The sequence below is a fragment of the Macaca nemestrina genome, chromosome 4 (genome assembly GCF_043159975.1).
Source record: "Macaca nemestrina isolate mMacNem1 chromosome 4, mMacNem.hap1, whole genome shotgun sequence".
In the NCBI taxonomy this organism is placed as follows: Eukaryota; Metazoa; Chordata; class Mammalia; order Primates; family Cercopithecidae; genus Macaca; species Macaca nemestrina.
This window is the reverse complement of record NC_092128.1, coordinates 36205990-36224735: the sequence shown is the minus strand read 5'-3', so window position 1 is coordinate 36224735 and position 18746 is coordinate 36205990. Positions and strand designations below refer to the sequence as shown.

Genomic DNA, 18746 nt, shown 5'->3' with positions numbered 1-18746 from the left:
AGAAACGAACACAGAGAGTCAAGGAAAATAACTAACAGAAAGATGTTCCAAATAAAAGAACAAGACACATCTCCTGAAGCTTATGCTAATGAAATGGAGATATGTGTCTGACCAGACAAGGAATTCAAAAGGACAGTCATAAAGATGCTCACCAAAGTAACGAGAACAATATAACAAATTGGTAATTTCAACGAAGAGATAGAACATATTAAAAAGTACTAAACAGAAATCATTGCACTAAAGACTAATAACTGAACTCAAAAATTCAATAGACAGGTTGAATAGCAGCCTAGGTCAAGAGGAAGAGAAGATTAGCCAATTTAAAGACAAAATTATTGGAAATCATCGAATCTGAGGAACTAAATGATAAAAGAATGAAAAAGACTGAAGATAACCTAAGGGAATTATGGAACACCATCAAGTGAATAAAGTATGCATTATCAGAGTACCAGAGGGAGAAAACAGAAAGGGATACAAACCATATTGAAAGAAATAATGACAGAAAACTTCCCAAGTCTAGGGAAGAAATTAGAAATCCAGATCCAAGAACCTCAATGGATACCTAATTTGATGAATCCAGAGACCCACAATAAGACACATTATAATCAAATTGTTATAAATAAATAAAAAATATTGTTTCTAAAGTGAAAAGAGAAAATATTGAAAAATCTGCATGAGAAAGTGACTTGTTACATACAAAGGAACTTCTATAAGACTACTAGCAGATTTTTCCAAGAGAAATCCTGAGGACCGGAAGTAAATGGGATAATATATTCAAAGAGCTAAAAGGAAAAAAATAAAAAATAAATAAATAAAACTGCCAATAGTATTATACCCAGCAAATCTGTCCTTCAAAAATGTAGGGGAGATAAAACTTACTCAGACACACAAAAGCTAAAGGAATTTATCACCACTAGACCTGCTTTACAAAAAAAAAAAAAAAAGCTAAAATGTGTCATTCATGCTAAAGGAGAAGACCACTAAGGGGCAACACAAAAATATCAAACTCACTGGTAAAAGTAGGTATGTAATAAAGCAGAGAACACTCTTATACTATAATGGAGTTGTGAAAACCAAATATATCTCCAGTATGAAGATTAAAAGCCAAACTATTAAAAGCTAGAGCTTTAATAATTTGCTAACTGACACAAACAATAAAAGATACAAAATGTGTCATGAATAATAAATTGTGAAGGGGAAAAGAGTAAAAGTATAGAGTTTGTGCAAGTGATCAAAGTTATTATCAGCTTTAAAGAGCCTGTTATTAGTATAAAATGTTTTATGGTAGCCTCACAGTAACCACAAGGCAAAAACCCTTAGTAGATACACAAAACGAAAGCATTCAAAGCATACCATAGAGAAATCCTCAAACCACAAAAGAACATAGCAAGAGAAGAAGAGAGGAACAAAGGATCTACATAACCAGAAAATAATTAACAAAATTCAAGAGTAAATCCTTACCTATCAATAATTACTTTGAAAATAAATGGGTTACATTTTCTGATCAAAAGACATCAAATAGTGGATTAAAAAAAAAAAAAAAAAAAAAAAAAGATGCAACGACCCAACTATATGCTTCCAAAAAGAGACTAATTTCATCTCTAAGGACACATACAGATTCAAAGTGAAGGGAAGAAAAAAGATATTCCACACAAATGAAAACTAAAAGAGTGCAGGGGTAGCTATACATATCAGGCAAAATAGACTTTAAATCAAAGAGACAAAGAAGGTCATTATGTAATAATAAAGGGATCAATTCATCAAAAAGTTATGATAATTGTAAATATATATGCATAGAAACAGAGTAGAAAGATGGCTACCAGAGGCTGGAAGGAGTGGGAGGGATGGAGAAAGGGGAGATGTTGATCAAAGGGTACAAAATTTCAGTTGAACTGGAAGAATAAATTTTAGTGATCTACTGCACTGCATGGTGACTGACCAGTTAATAATTATGTATTGTATATTTCAAAATTGGTACACAAATAGATTTTTAACAACCTCACCACAAAACGAAGGTAAGTTGGTGAGGTGATGGATATGTTAATTAGATTGAGCGAATCATTCTACAATGTATACACGGATTAAAGCATCACATTGTACCAGACACACACAACTGTTATTTGTCATTTAAAAATAAATTAATAAAAAGGGCTATCTTGTCCATGTCTGTATTCCAATGTCTATATTCTAGTGCCTGAAATAGTTCCCACCACATGAAATCTGTTCAAATATTGCCTCAATATCTGTTGATAAATGCAGTATGCTTTATAGCAGGAAACATTTTCCCCTGAATGTAAATTATTACAAAATGTTAACAGGAAACTTTTTGAAGATATAGTCCAGGTCAGACACTGCACTAAGTGCTTTTCAGAAATTATTTTATATATCTTCCCATCATCTCAGTGAAGCAAGTATTAATCATTTTATAGATGAAGATAAAGCAATTTAGAAAGAACAAAGAAGAGTAGACCTTTACTGCAGATAGGGTCCTAAGATAGAAAATTGAAAATGGAAAAGTCAAAGACAGGGGACAATGGAGGAGGGGAGAGATTGCCAGAGTGCTAAAAAAAGATAATGGTGATCAAACTTTATAGGAATTCTTACAGTGTTGCACACTTTAATCATGTAACTTTAAATTTTCATAATTACTTGAACATTTTGGCCTCCCTCTCTGTCATTTTAGGTGTTCCAGTCAAAAACAATGAGATTCATTATAGGAACCTTTGTTTCATCAAAGAAAGCTTTATACAGAAGCTTGTAATATGAAACATGTCAAAACACAGTGGACCTAAAGCAAGGACGAGAGAACAAGAATGGGCTTTATCTCAGTCTCCTTACTTACTACTGCTTGAGAATATATGCAATCCTTCTGGGTAAGAAAAGAAGAGCTTCAGAAGTGTAGGCTAAAGTTGTCTTGTTATATTTCAGAATTTTTTCTTATGATATTCAGCATTTTGTAAGCCTTTTTAACTAAGCAGTATTTTTAGTTTTAGTTTTTCTAGAGAACCAAATTAAGGCTCCCATCTCTTTAAATAAAATTTGGAATGCATTTTCCTAAATATGTTAAACTAGTAAGAATACAAGTTTCATGGTAGCAGAATTTATTTTTCCCATGTTCTAATAAAAAATTCCATGCAGACCCAGAAAAAAAAATTAAATAGGGTAACAACATTGTAAACTAAAGATAAAACTGTAACCCAATTTCCCGAGGAATGTCCACCGACATCACAACCCAAGAACAAAACTAGAGACATAGCCTCTTAAAACACATGTGCCCTGCCCTTTCAATCAGAATAGTAAGCACAACCATAAGGAAGGCGAAGGAAATGTTACATTGTTTCACCTTATCTGTCCCTAGCTCCAGGAAAGGAGTACAGAAATGCCCTTAAAGGCCGGGCGCGGTGGCTCAAGCCTGTAATCCCAGCACTTTGGGAGGCCGAGACGGGTGGAACACAAGGTCAGGAGATCAAGACCATCCTGGCTAACACGGTGAAACCCCGTCTCTACTAAAAAATACAAAAAACTAGCCGGGCGAGGTGGTGGGCGCCTGTAGTCCCAGCTACTCAGAAGGCTGAGGCAGGAGAATGGCGTAAACCCGGGAGGCGGAGCTTGCAGTGAGCTGAGATCCCGCCACTGCACTCCAACCTGGGCGATAAAGCGAGACTCGATCTCAAAAAAAAAAAAAAAGAAAGAAAGAAATGCCCTTAAACACAGGCAGCCAAATGCCTCCCTAAGGAAAATGCTCTTTGGATAAAGTAAAACCCAACTACTGTACTTGGCATTTTGTTTTCTAGATATATATATATTTTTAATGGAGTCCGTATAGCAAAAGGCACAAAACAATTTTTTTAAATACTGGGATACACATGCAGAACGTGCAGGTTACACAGGAATACATGTGCCATAGTGGTTTCCTGCACCCATCAACCCATCATCTACATTAGGTATTTCTCCTAATGCTCTCCCCTACCCTAGACCCCCAACCCAACAGGCCCGGGTGTGTGATGTTCCCCTCCCTGTGTCCATGTGTTCTCATTGTTCAACTCCCACTTATGAGTGAGAACATGCGGTGTCTGGTTTTCCCTTCCTGTATTAGTTTGCTGAGGATGATGGTTTTCAGCTTCATCCATGCCCCTGCAAGGGACATGAACTCATCCTTTTTTATGGCTGCATAGTATTCCATGGTGTACATGTGCCACATTTTCTTTATCCAGTCAGTCATTGATGGGCATTTTTGGTGGTTCCAAGTCTTTGCTATTGTAAATAGTGCCACAATAAACATGTGTGTGCATGTGTCTTTATAGCAGCATGATTTATAATCCTTTGGATATATACCCAATAATGGGATTGCTGCATCAAATGATATTTCTGGTTCTAGATCCCAGAGGAATTGCCACACTATCTTCCACAATGGTTAAACTAATTTACACTCCCAACAACAGTGTAAAAGCATTCCTGTTTCTCCACATCCTCTCCAACATCTGTTTCCTGACCTTTTAATTATCGCCATTCTAACTGGCATGAGATGATATCCCACTGTGGTTTTGATTGCCATTTCTCTAATGACCAGTGATGATGAGCTTTTCATGTTTGTTGGCTGCATAAATGTCTTCTTTTGAGATGTGTCTGTTCATATCCTTCACCTACTTTTTGATGGGGTTGTTTTCTTCTTGTAAATTTGTTTAAGTTCTTTGTAGATTCTGGATATTAGCCCTTTGTCAGATGGATAGATTGCAAAATTTTTCTCTCATTCTGTAGGTTGCCTGTTCACTCTAATGATAGTTTCTTTTGCTGTGCAGAAACTCTTTAGTTTTATTAGATCCCATTTATCAGTTTTGGCTGTTGTTGACATTGCTTTTGGTGTTTTAGTCATCAAGTCTTTGCCCATGCCTGTGTCCTGACAGACAGCCAAATCATGAGTGAACTCCCATTCACAATCGCTACAAAGAGAATAAAATACCTAGGAACACAATTTACAAGGGATGTGAAGGACCTCTTCAAGGAGAACTACAAACCACTGCTCAAAGAAATAAGAGAGGACACAAACAAATGGAAAAACATTCCATGCTCATGGATAGGAAGAATCAATATTGTGAAAATGCCCAACTACCCAAAGTAATTTATAGATTCAATGCTATCGCCATCAAGCTACCACTGACTTTCTTCAGAGAATTAGAAAAAACTACATTAAATTTCCTATGGGACCAAAAAAGAGCTCACATAGCCAAGACAACCCTAAGCAAAAAGAACAAAGTTGGAGGCATCACGCTAACTGACTTCAAACTATATCACGAGGCTACAGTAACCAAAATGGCATGGTACTGGTACCGAAACAGATATATAGACTAATGGAACAGAACAGAGGCCTCAGAAATAACACCACACATCTACAACCATTTGATCTTTGACAAACCTGACAAAAACAAGCAATAGAGAAAGGATTCCCTATTTAATAAATGGTGTTGGGAAAACTGGCTAGCCATATGCAGAAAACCAACACTGGACCCCTTCCTTACACCTTATACAAAAATTAACTCAAGATGGATTAAGGACTTAAATGTGAGACCTAAAACCATAAAAACTCTAGAAGAAAACCTAGGCAACAAATTTTTTTAAAAAAACAGAAAACACTGAATAAAACAGAAAATAAGATTAAACATATCAATGGTAACTAATAAAATGCTTAAACCCTCTTATTAAAGCATAGACTAGGCATAAATTGTTGCATAATTTTCCTCAATACAAAGCAATCCAGAAATGTGAGTGTGTACACATTTACAGATGTATGTGTACATATGTGTTTACATTAGATGCATAACTAGGTGAATATAAGAGTGTAGTTACATATGTATTACGGATACTTTTCAATATCTCTGACAAACTCCACCAAAAGAAAGTAAAATCAGTGTTAAATCTGAACAAAGTAGAATCCTTGTCCTATATACACAGTAAGTAGATCAAGGAAGTTAATTTTCAGTGATTGTAAGTGTATACTCATGAATCTTTACACAACTAAGAGACTGGAATCAAAACATATGAATTAAATATGGCTAGAAATGCAAAATAAATTAATACAATTAATAAGATAATTTAGTCAAAGAAGACAAAAATAAGACAGGAATGATTACTATAATAATGCTAATTATTAGATATATAGCAAACTTTTAATCTTAAAATCCGTATACTAATTTGTGATGAAAAACTTAAATTACATACAACAATGCTAAGTATCATAAGCAACATTCTCTGTCAACATAAAATTGAAAATCTATTACTAAAGAGAAAACAAATTTTTCAACTGCAATTTCTAAATTACTATTCTGATTAAATATGTAAATACTGGTTCAAGAAAAAATAGTAAAATCAGAAATGAGAATATTTAAATAAAAATGTTTTATAACGTAAGGACTGAGGCCAAACTGCACTTAAGAGATAAATTCATAGCTTTCATATATTCTCATTATCTTATTACAAAACCGAAAATAAAGCAACCCTAAAAGAGAAGCTGGATGACAGAACCACTCTCTCACGTCTCTCTCCCATTCCCTTGGTCCTCTTTAAAAGCAACAGCAAAAGACAACCCTAAGGGAAACACGAAGAAAGGATACAAACTATTGATTTCTAAAATAGTAGAAGTTAAAAGTTAACAGATATAACTTAAAAAAAAAAAAAAGGAGTCTGGCCAGGTGCAGTGGCTCATGCCTATAATCCCAGCACTTTGGGAGGCTGAGGCAGGTGGATCACTTGAGGTCAGGAGCTCGAGACCAGCCTGGCCAACATGGCAAAACACCATCTCTACTAAAACATACAAAAATTAGCCAGGCGTTGTGGTGCACGCCCGTAATCCCAGCTACTTGGGAGGCTGAGGCAGGAGAATCACTTGAACCTGGGAGGGAGAGGTTGCAGTGAGCCAGAATTCTGCCACTGCACTGCAGCCTGGGCAACAGAGTAAGACACCGTGTCAAAAAAAAAAAAAAAAAAAAAAGGAACCCAGCAAATCTAATTTTATATTTATTTTTTCTTTTGAGACAGGGTCTCACTTTGTCACCTAGGCTGGAGTGCAGTGGTGCTATCACAAATTATTGTAGCCTTAACCTCTTGGGCTCATGTGATCCTCCTACTACAGCCTCCTGAGTAGCTGGGACCACAGGCATGAGTCACCATGCCTGACTAATTTTTCTATTTTTTGTACAGACTGAGTCTCACTGGGTAGCCTAGGCTGGTCTCCAACTCCAGGGCTTAAGCGATCCTGTCACCCCACCCTCCCAAAATGCTGAGATTACATGTATTAGCCACTGCACTCCATATATATATAATACATGTGTGTGTATATATATATATGCATATTAGGAAGAATATAATCTAAAATAAGACTTATAGCCAACATAAAGGATATTGGAAAAATAAGCAAAAAATATGCTAATATATCTGAAAATAGCCAATTTTCTGAAATCATGCAATTATATTTTAATTTTGAATACAAAGAAAAAGCAATAGGGTAAAGAAAACAGGGTCTGGATGTAGGTAATTTCACGAGTAAATTCTTTCAAAACTTCATGTATCAGATGATTTATGTACTAAAAACAAAAACAAACTATTCTAGCGCACATATAAAGGTAAAATGTTTCTCAGTTAACACCATTATCGATAGACCTTTCTCTTATGAGCATACATGTAAAAACTAAAAGTACAGGAAACTCAAAGTCAAAGGTATGTTAAAAAAAAAATCATAATCAGGTAGAAATTACCTGAGAAATGCCAATATGCTTTAATAATAGGAAATCTAGTAATCTGATCTGTCACATCAATAAAACAAAACTAGGCATTCACTTCTATTAATGCAAAAATGGAATTTGATAACATTCAGTATCAATTATCGATGTATTTTATCTTAATGTAATTTCTGAAAAAGGATAAACAATAAAGAATACCAAGAATTCTATCCAAGAATCCTAACCAACCGTATATTCACTGGTAAAGCACCAAAAGCACTGCCCAGTGAATACTGGATCAAAATAAGGGTTTTGGCAACAAGTACAAATACTGTTCTGTTCTAAAGAGTATGGTGACATATGAAACCAAAGAGGTATAGCTATTGGACAGGACCAGACAAAAGCCATCACTGTCAACAGATGATTCAACTGCCTACCTAGAAAATCTAAAAGGATCAACACTGAAGACAGCAATTAAGTAAAATCAACGACTAGTTAATAACATTAAAAAGCTTCCCATTTATCCATGAGATGATTAAAAAAGATATCACAATAAGAAAAAATATAAAATATAAAAATATCTTGATTATAAATGCAAGAGATCTATATGATCAAACCTTCAAAAAGTTACAAACAGTCTTGACTAACTGAAGATATCGTATGCTCCTAGAAGGCTGAATATAGTAAAAATATCATTGTTTCCCCAATCGGTTTAATTAACAACTAGAAATGATAGCATCTAATCAGGAGCATGTACTTTACAGGCATCTCATTTCATCACAACAGAAATCCTATTAAGTCATTATCAACATTTTACTAAAGGAGTAGTCAGGCCCCAGAAAGATGAAGTGCCTTGTTCACACAGTGAATAAGTGAGAAGATGAAGCCCAGGCCCTCTGAAGACAGCACTTTCCTAACAAAGATGCTATACTACTGCACTATTTTTAAAAAGTGGCACTTTGGGAGGCTGAGGTGGATAGATCATGAGGTCAAGAGATCAAGACCATCCTGGTCAACATGGTGAAACCCCATCTCTACTAAAAACACAAAAATTAGCTACTCTGGGGGCTGAGACAGCAGAATCACTTGAACCCAGGAGGCAGAGGTTGCAGTGAGCAGGGATTGCACCACTGCACTCCAGCCTGGCGGCAGAGTAAAACTCCATCTCAAAAAAAAAAAAAAAAAAGTGGGAAGGGAAGGAAGAATGATACAAGTAAAAAATTCCTGACACAGAAGAGAGGGAAATAACCACACCAGAAATTAAAATACAAAGTTGTCATAAGTTAAAACTACACGATAAGGCTCAAGTCTGTAATCCCAGCACTTTGGGAGGCTGAGACGGGCGGATCATGAGGTCAGGAGATCAAGACCATCCTGGCTAACACGGTGAAACCCCGTCTCTACTAAAAAATACAAAAAACTAGCCGGGCGAGGTGGCGGGCGCCTGTAGTCCCAGCTACTCAGGAGGCTGAGGCAGGAGAATGGCATAAACCCGGGAGGTGGAGCTTGCAGTGAGCTGAGATCCGGCCATTGCACTCCAGGCTGGGGGACAAAGCGAGACTCCGTCTCAAAAAAAAAAAAAAAGAAAAAAGAAAAAAGAATTAAATTAATAAACTTACAGACATGCAACCTATAATTATTGAACATTAGCCCACAAGAGGATTTCTGCTTGTTTTCTTACTATATCTGCAGAACATATTAGATAGTGTTAAATTCACATACTCGGGACTCAATAAATAGTTTACCAAGGAAATAATTAATGTTCAATTGGGCCATAATGCTTAGCAATGAAAGCAGAGGTTCATCAAAAGTCAGGCTGCAGGCCGGGCATGGTGACTCACACTTGCAATCCCAGCTTTTTGGGAGGTCAAGGCGGGCAGATCACTTGAGGCTGGGAGTTTCAGACCAGCCTGGCCAACATGGAAAACCCCCGTCTCTACTAAAAATACAAAAAAATTAGCTGGGCATGGTGGTGCACACCTGTAATCCCAGCTACTCGAAAAGCCGAGGCATGAGAATCACTTAAATGCGGGAGGTAGAGGTTGCAATAAGCCAAGATGGCACCACTGCACTCTGGCCTGTGCAACAGAGTGAGACTTTGTCTCAAAAAAAAAAAAAAAAATAGGACCGGGGGCAGTGGCTCACGTAGGTAATCCTACCACTTTGGGAGGCCAAGGTGGGCAGATCACAAGGCTGGTTTGAGACCAGCCTGGCTAATATGGTGAAACCCCATCTCTACTAAAAATACAAAAATTAGCCAGACATGGTGGCATGTTCCTGTAGTCCCAGCTACTAAGGAGGCTGAGGCAGGAGAATCACTTGAACCGGAGGCAGAGGTTACAGTGAGCCAATATCATGCCACTGCACTCTAGCCTGGGCAATGGAGCAAGACTCCAGCTCAAAAAAAAAAAAAGAAAAGAAAAAAAGAAAAGAAAAGAGGAAAAATATACTAGCCTACACATACTCATTCTCACAAGCAATCAGAAAGGAGCAAATTAAATATCTCAGCTATTAGACTGACAAAGACAGGCTTTAAATTTTCAGGCTCTTTGCCCCAGTAATATTTTCATTATAAAAATCCATCACTAACTTGAAGGTATAAAATGAAAGTACTGAAACCACGTCTACAAAGTGGTATGATAAAAGTTTCAAGAAGCAAAGCAGAGCATTAATGATGCTGTACAAAGTAAAAGGCTCCCAAACACAAACCAATGTACCTTTTTAATAAAATTTGAGGAAAATAGAAGCTTTTCCTTACTGTCCACCTAATGTTATAATTTTGGACATAGCAGAATTTAAATTGTTTAAGTCATTTTAATTATTTAATAAGACAATTATGTTAGAACGACTTCTAAAGTTTACTTTTTGGAAAACCTGTATGCATTACTACTACCTATACTGAGGAAACAGGTTACCCACTAACGGTCTCGTAGGACCTTTGTGAGCTGTACTATTCAGTTAGGAATTACTGAGTGTCAGCTCTAACTTGGAGATTTCACTGTATTCTTCCCAGTTCATTTTGGAATAAAAAGCAACACTCATGCTTACTCTCAGCATTCGATATATATTTTCCATTGCTAATGTGGTGATTTATCTATAGTTTTACAATGAATAAAAGACACTACTGTGAATTAATTCAAAAGCTTCCAGCATAGCACCTAGACACCTTTTATAAGTCTAAATAAATATGCACCAGCCTCTCCACCTTATCGACTGCACAAACTCTAGAATATTTGTTTTTTGTTCCCTGCTTCGAGTATCCCTATTACCTTTTCCTGCACATGGAATACCAGCTTAATTAGTAATCTTACTTGCTATTGCAAATACTTTCATAGGTGAAAGTAAGCCATTTTTCTGTACCTTCTCTTTAGAACAGTGGTTCTCAACCTTGGCTGTACACTGAAATCACCTGGGAAGCTTTAACACTACACCCCCTGAGACTGATTTAATTACCTTGGGGTACAACCTGGGTAATGAGATTGTTGTTAAAGCTCTCCAGATGAATCTAATGTGCAGTTAAGATAAGAATCACACTTCTTTTTCCTTAAGGAAATCATATCAAAATTTTTGGGTAACTGAAACACAGTGAACATAGAATGAAATATTACAGATTTTGGACAACAATTCCAGAATTTGATGTTTAAATGCTCTTCAAACCCTAGAAAATATGCCATTTGTCCCATTGATATGTCCACTATTTAAAATTATTAGGTCTTTCCTAGGCTAAAAACTGAAATAGCAATGTCACATGACTATGCAATCCACCTCTTCCTTCCCAAAGGTCTCGATTAATTTGAAATGAATATAAAGTAGCACAATCGGTCAAAAGTGGTCTACCTCACCAGCAAATGACAAAGAATTTTCCATTCAGAATTCCCAGACTTTATAATCTGGCCATCAGCTTTCCTATTTTGTTTTGAAATTCTTTAATGACCTTACAAACTGTGTTTATTTTGTAAGAGTATGAATGAAGAGAGCTGTTTCCATTAAAAGCAAAACAAAACAAAACTGAAAAGGGAAAACACACCATTAAAATATTTTATTTCACTTTATAAGCAGTCATTATATATCAAAATTGCAGCTGATTTCATTTTTGAAGAAGCAAATGACAACATCACTTAATCCGTCTGAGTTCTCATTACCACAACTCATTCCACCAAATTAAGTGCTGTGGTCTCAGGATACTGGAAGGTTAAAAGAATCAGCTGAAGCAACAAGCAATTTTCCCTAAGATACTGTTTTAAGTCCACTGTGAGGTTTTACTTTAATATGTGGTTTCCAACTCACTCCCCACAGGGCAAGGTATTCCCTATAATTAAAAGCAGCAAATAACACAACTCATCTCTTCTGTACTGGGACCTTAATGTATCAAAGCCAAATGAGCACAAAAGATAAATCACCCTATCTCCCTAAGAGTATGGCATTTTGGACTATCACCAGATGTGCTGGAAACCTGCAGGCCAGAAAGAAAGGCATACTATGGGGCTTCAACACTGCTAACTTGTCTCTGGAGCTTGCTAGAAACATTAGGAAAGTGTTACTTTGAATTCACTAGTTTTACACCAACAGGTATTACCATTTTCATGGCTTTCTTTAGGGAAATAAGGTAAGTTTCAGAGGTCTCAAAACATGTTTAGGAATACTAGATCCCACTTTCCCACAGAAAAGTAAAAAACCCTTTCACATTGTCTTTATATTATCTTTACTCCATCCTATACCTCACTAATTCGTTAAGGCATAGACTGAATCTGAGACTTACATGTTTACAACAGACACCAAACTAGTCAGAAGATGAAAACAAAATAAAACCCGGGAAGTACCACTATGTCCAAAGGGAGATAAAAGTGGCCACTTTATAGCAGTTACAACATTCAAATGAGCGAGTTGGAGGTATATTATTTCACCCAATACTATTTCCCCACAATGTTCTTCTCCATATCAATTTTACCTGTTTACTTCCCCACTGTCTGCAATTTCACAGTATTATTTAGATACATTTCTGAAACTTAGAATTATCACAGAAAATTATGCAAAGTGATAGGAGTGATTATACAAAATGGTTTAATAAGGCACAATTTAGTGTGGTTACAGCGGAGACACACACTGAAACATAAAAAACATAGGTATATGAATTATATGGAAGGTTAGTAGGTTCCATTTTAATACCCTCTTATTTCCAGTTAAAAAATACATAAAAACTCAAATAATGAAAAGAGCAGTGACTAGAAACCTATGGATTCTAACCAAAACTACCAGCAGTTTAAGTCATATACATCTTAAATACTGTTATGAATTTAGAACTCAAGTCTGTGAACTCACATTTATGAGTAAAGGTACTTAATCTCTTCTATGTTGGTCATTATGCTTATCAGGATCTCCCTAACTTTCAAACCACCAAGGAACCCTTTTGTTACTTTTTCCTCCAAGGTCTTAATGTTTTTCTAAAGTCTAACAAACAATTGTCTTTATTAATTAGAACCTGATTTGTATTATTGTTTTTCTAGTTTCAACACTGACCCTACCTTTAACCAAAGATCTAGAACCATCAAAAGTTAATTATCATCATTATTAGCATTGGGGTGCTGCAAAATCAAGGTAAATCAGCATTAGAGGCTCAAGCACTATCACTACTGATGTCATTTTTCAATCACTGTTTGTTAGTTCATATTCATATCGTGTGTGAACCCCTGGATATGTTCACTAAGGAGATGTAGCACCTGGAAAGGCACTCTGTCACAGTGTGTAGCCCATATGCACCCCCAGAATTTTCTGTAAAACCATCAGTGGTCAGAGGGCTTGAATGTCATAAACCAACCAGTATTATTCCTCGAAATTGAAATAGTCTAGACAAAAGCAAAGAAATTCATGTGTTTGTTAACTGTGTTTAATGCTACTAAGCTTTCTCAAATAGCTCGTAGACACAACCTCTTACTAACTTTGTGGACCATTTTAGCCAAGTGAAAAAAATAAATAACAGGCTGCTCAGCTCTGGTTCACAGAAACTCACCAGTTCTGATAGTGAAAGGGCTTTGACTGAAGAGAAACCTGACTCCTGGCCTGCTGGGTAAAGCTCTTACCTTTGTGATTAATTTTCTTCATAAAATGAGGACCCTTTCAGATCTCAATTTCTGAGTATCTAAATTCTTGAAGTTGAGAGAAGTGAGTAAGCAGCAATATTCATTTCAAAGACAACAATTTAAGCTATTAAATCTTTTTACTGGATGCCTGACTACTTGAAGATACAGAATAAAATATACAATGGAATAGTGATTTTGCAATTACCTTGTTACTTCTTTTAAATAATCTAACTGTATAATGCAAGACTTCAAGTAAGTTTTGACATTACTTATTAGCTTGTGCATCAAATTCACATGAACATAAATTCCCATTTCATTTTGCCCTAAGAGGAAACCAGACTGCCAAAAGTTGCTCCAGCTCCCTTTAGTAAGCAGCACATTTTTTAAAAGGTGGGGGAGGGTTGAATAAAGTAAATACTTAGGTTGTTTGGCATTCATTTTAATAAAAAATAAAAGTAATTCACAAAAGTTAATCTGTGCTCTAAGCATTTAGAATACGGAAATTCCTAAGGATTCTAATTTGTTTTTCATAGAATATATAGTATTTTGCTTTTTTTGTAGTTTGAAATTGTCTTTGGTAATGCCTGGATAAGGTTATAACAATAGTCTCCTCAGTAGCATTATGAATGCACCTGCTCGCCAATTCAAATAATTTTGAACAAATATTTAAACAGAAGGAGTCAGAGAAAACTGCACTATTTGAACAGCAAAGGGAGGGTCCACTTCATTAACAAAATGCAACAAGTATTCACAGTATAAATCAACTCGTAGTAAATCTGCAAACGCATCTTCAAGAATAATATTACAGGCAGAAAATAATCTCAATTTTACCAAACATCATTTTTACACTTTAATACATTAAAAATAGGCTTAAATGCAATATGAATGCTAAAACTAGAGACTGGATGATATGAACTCATACCACAACATATACGAAAAATTTTAGTTTAAGAATGACTATTGAAGCTGACAGTCGCTTGACTAGAATTGAGAAGTGGCCACGGGTGACTGCCTCAGAACAGACTCAACTGGAGCAACTGATTAGGAAGTATGGGATTCTTTCAGGAGTGGAGTAGCAGGCTCATAAAAACACCGCAGGGCATTCAAAACTTACCTGAGTAATGGTGGCTTTAACTGTGTCAATTTGTTTGGGATTGGGAAATGCTATTATGACCCATTTCTCTTCTCCAACATGAGGAGTCTCCCTAGGATCTCGAGATGTCTTCCATCTGTAACATTCTGTGACTCAATACCTAGGGCTAGGTTACCTAAAGGATCTGTTATTAGTCTCCAGCTGTAGGGAAATATTCCATAAGGATTCCCAGAGAATAAATGATTCCAAAATGGTTGCTCAGTTTGTGTGTTTTAAAAAGTTGGGTAAGACCACTTAAAATTTTTTCTAAGAGGGCAGATCTTAAGCATACAATAGTGTTAACTATAGGTGGTTTCATCGTGTATACTTATCCCCATGATACTTACACACCTATATAACCACCAATAGTTAGGGTTGAGTGGTATGTATAGCTTTTTACATTCAATCATACCTCAAAAAATAAAGGTTAGCTAAATGGGGGTGGGAGAGTGTAGGGAGACTGAATTTACTCTGAACTACAGTTACAGTTGAAGTCAACTCAAAACCTCTCCAAATTTCTAAAAATGTCTCACACACTGAAGTTAGTATTTCAGAAAACTAATAAATGTCTGCGCATCTAGGTATGCCTTGAACAGACTACAACCTCTCTGGATCTCTAGATCTTATCACAAACTGAGGGAACTGTTAAGGATTTCTACAGAACCTTCCAGGTTCAGCATTCTATTAAAAAGATTTCCTAGAGTTTCTGTTGTAAACATTTAACCACTTAGGACAATTTGAGTCATTAGTCCTGTCTGCTACAGAACATCAGGCCCCTGGGATCTTGTTTTGAAACTCAAGTTGGCCGGCCTTTCACCTGAAACAAACTTCTTACCTTTTGGGGGAGAAAAAGCATTTTGCTCCTCAAAAAAGCATTTGGAAAGCATTTGTTATGAAGTGGTCATGCACCAATCCTTTATCTTTCATCAGTAAGAATGTATTTCATTAATTAGGCCTGCCCAGACCAGAAATTACTTACCCACAGACACTTTACAAAGCTGCATGCCTTCTTCGGTGTTTGGATTTAATGTCCTGGTTGTATGGCAATATAGGAAACGTATGAATTTAACTTTCTTATTCACTGAGGACAATTTCTACCCCTCTTAAGTGAAGATTTCTCTCTACCTAAGATAAGAAAAGTACTCCGGCTCCACCTGTTTCGCCTAGCTACACCACTCATTCAGACCCTCGGCAAACCCAGCTCTAGCAATATCACGCCAGGCTAGGTGGACAGGAATGCACCAGTGCTGTTGGAAATTAAAGTTGGTGGGAGTCGCATTCTAATCCGGCCAGAGCTGCGCCTGCCGGGTGCAACCGCGGCACGGCCGGCGCTGTTGGTCTCTGTCTCATGGATGGTGAGCTGACAGCTCCTGCCAGCCCAGGCGGGGAGGAGGAGAAGAGGTGTCCGCTGCAGCCCCATACCCGGCGGGTGAAAGCACCGTCTTGTCCCCAAAGATTCCTCTGCCCTCAAAGACTAACAAAAATACGGTGTCCTGCGTTTCGCAGAAGGACGGGAGGCGTCCAGAGCTCTCCCGGGAGAAAACCCCAGGGAGAAGTGGTGGCAGGAGGCGCCCGGTCCCGCAACTCACCTTCTGCTGCCTCCGGGCCATGTCGGTGGGCTGTTTGGCGTTGAAGGGGTACGCGATGCACCTCACGACGAAGACGTAGAGCTGCAGGCGGATCCTCCGCTCCTGCTCATCGTCCAGCTGCCGCTCGGGCTCGTCTCGCCCCTCGCTGAGCACAGAGGGGCTCGGGCTCACGGATCTGGCCGCGCCGCCGCCGCCGCCCGCGCGCCCCGGCGCGTCCCGCCGCCCTTCCCGAGTCGGGGCCGGCGGAGCTCGCTGCGAGCCGCCGGCCGCCACCAGCACATCGCGGCTCTCCTCTTCCAGCCCCTCGTCCGACTCCTCTTCGCTGGAAGACGGGTCCAGCATGGTGCTCCGGAATCCCCGCCGCTCGGCCCTTGGTCCCCAGGCGCCTCACCCCCGGCGGCTGCGCCCGCGGGTCTGAGGGAGCCGCGGAGCTGGTTGCAGCGGCCCCAGAACGAAAGGAAAACTGGCCAGGGCTTTCCGGACACGTCGAGTTAGATTCAGGAGTGTTTCCTACCACCAGGGCGAAAGGGGCGGGCAGGAGCCGGGAGGAGGACTGGGAGGGGGGAGAGGGGGAGCCGCCGGGATTGAATAGGCGGAGTTAGCGTTGGGGGTGAGCTTGAGCGCCTCAGGAATTGCTCCACCAGCCTGGGGCGCGCCGACCCAGCGGTTCCCCAGAGCCCGCCAGCAGAGGCAGAGCGGCCCGAGCGCCTGGACGCAGGTGGGGAACCTGTGGCGCTTACTACAAGCAACACGTGGAATTGAATGTCGAGGAGCCGCGCGGGGCCGCGGAGTGCGCGTGCGCGTGCGCGCGCCGCCGTTGCTACCCGGGCCCGAGTGCCCGGGCGCCTGGTGCCCTAGCACACAGTTTGCAAAGGCGGGGAGCGGCCGAGCTCTGTGGCCCGCGTAAGCGCCCACCGGGGCTGCTCGAACTACCCTCACCCTACCACCTATGATCTTTTCTCCAGCAGGTGGAGGTGGAATGGGGAGCGGAGAGGGACTGTCCCCTAACAAGAGGTGACGAGGAGCGGCCGAGACATCTCCCCAACCCGAACCTGCTGCCCGGGATTGAACCCCAGCGCGGAAAAGCGGGACTGGAGTCCTTCACCACGAAATATCTTTGCGACAAGACTTTGGAAAGTCTCTCTTGCTCTGCTCTGCTGCCGTTTTGATCCTCATGCTGAAGCCCAAATTATAAACGTCGAAGTAATTAAAAAAAAAAAAAAAAAACCAACGAGGCTTACTTTTTAAACTGTTCTATTCCTGCAGACTCACGGCAAGAGAGATTTTACATGTGCAAAATGACACTCTGATTCAGCTCAAACATATCTCAATTATTTTCTGGGTTGGGATGCAGTTGACTCAAAACAGGTTGTGTAGTGTAGACATTTATTCAGCAAATATTTGAGCGCCCTCCCGGTGTCCAGCACTATTAATTAGCCTTTTGCGGAGCCCACGGTGGACTAAGGCACGTAACACACTCAGTCGCTGATGGTTCTGGCCTCAAGTGGGCGTCTTGTAGCTGCACCAAAGCCTGCCTTATCTGCGCAGATTTCTCAGTCCTAGTGCTGGAACCACCTAGGAGTTTCTTGTAGTAATTCTGTGTCCTGAGTCTTGACAGAGGGGGAAATAGGCAAAACAATGCATTCAACACCAGGTGGAGTGTGCAGCGACCAGGTGGGCAGGGAGGTGATGAAGATCAGTGGAAATGACACAGGGCAAATTAACTACCAGCTCTGAGCTCCTCTACCACCATAGTCAAACAGCAGTTTTAGCTTTTTCAGGCCACTTTCATATAGTTAGGGACACAAGAGAGACTTCTGCATTTACTGACTTTCTCTCTAGATGGAGTAAAAGACAAGGAGGCATTTACTCCTGAGGAGTCTTACCTATTTGTCTTTGCCTAATCCATAGCAGGCCCCTTTGTAATAAAAGGTCTTCAGTAAGAGCATGGCTGTTGGGATGATCACAAACTGCCAAGAAATAGAAAATCTCAAACACCGATGTATTTAAAGGCAATGTTTTATTTTCAGCAAGGCAAGCAAATAGCAATCTTATTTGTCATAATATCTGGTGCTTATCTAGCACTTTGCAAAGATCTGTGAAATTGTTTATCTAATACCCTCATCAAAGTAATAGCTTTCTGAGGCAGGTGATATTATTATTGACTGCCCTTTGAACCAGATATTGCACTCAGCTCTTTACATACATTATCTCACTTATTTATTTTAGTTTCCAT

The 18746-nt window shown here is 39.0% G+C and overlaps 1 protein-coding gene across 9 annotated transcripts in view; it reads right to left on the bottom strand.

Annotated features, from left to right (window-relative positions):
- The window catches only part of LOC105475142 (calcium dependent secretion activator 2), a 564483-nt gene extending 547297 nt beyond the window's left edge, over positions 1-17186 (bottom strand). For 2 of the 9 annotated variants that reach the window (XM_071094565.1, XM_071094564.1), the window contains exon 1: positions 16511-17185. In XM_071094565.1, the coding sequence (XP_070950666.1) occupies positions 16511-16852 (342 nt within the window). In that variant the 5' untranslated portion in view covers positions 16853-17185. Of the gene's footprint in view, positions 1-15900; positions 16478-16510 lie in introns of those variants that run through there. The other 7 variants (XM_071094561.1, XM_011730304.3, XM_071094566.1 and 4 more) reach the window with 5 other exon arrangements.
- Positions 17187-18746: the final 1560 nt, after the last annotated feature.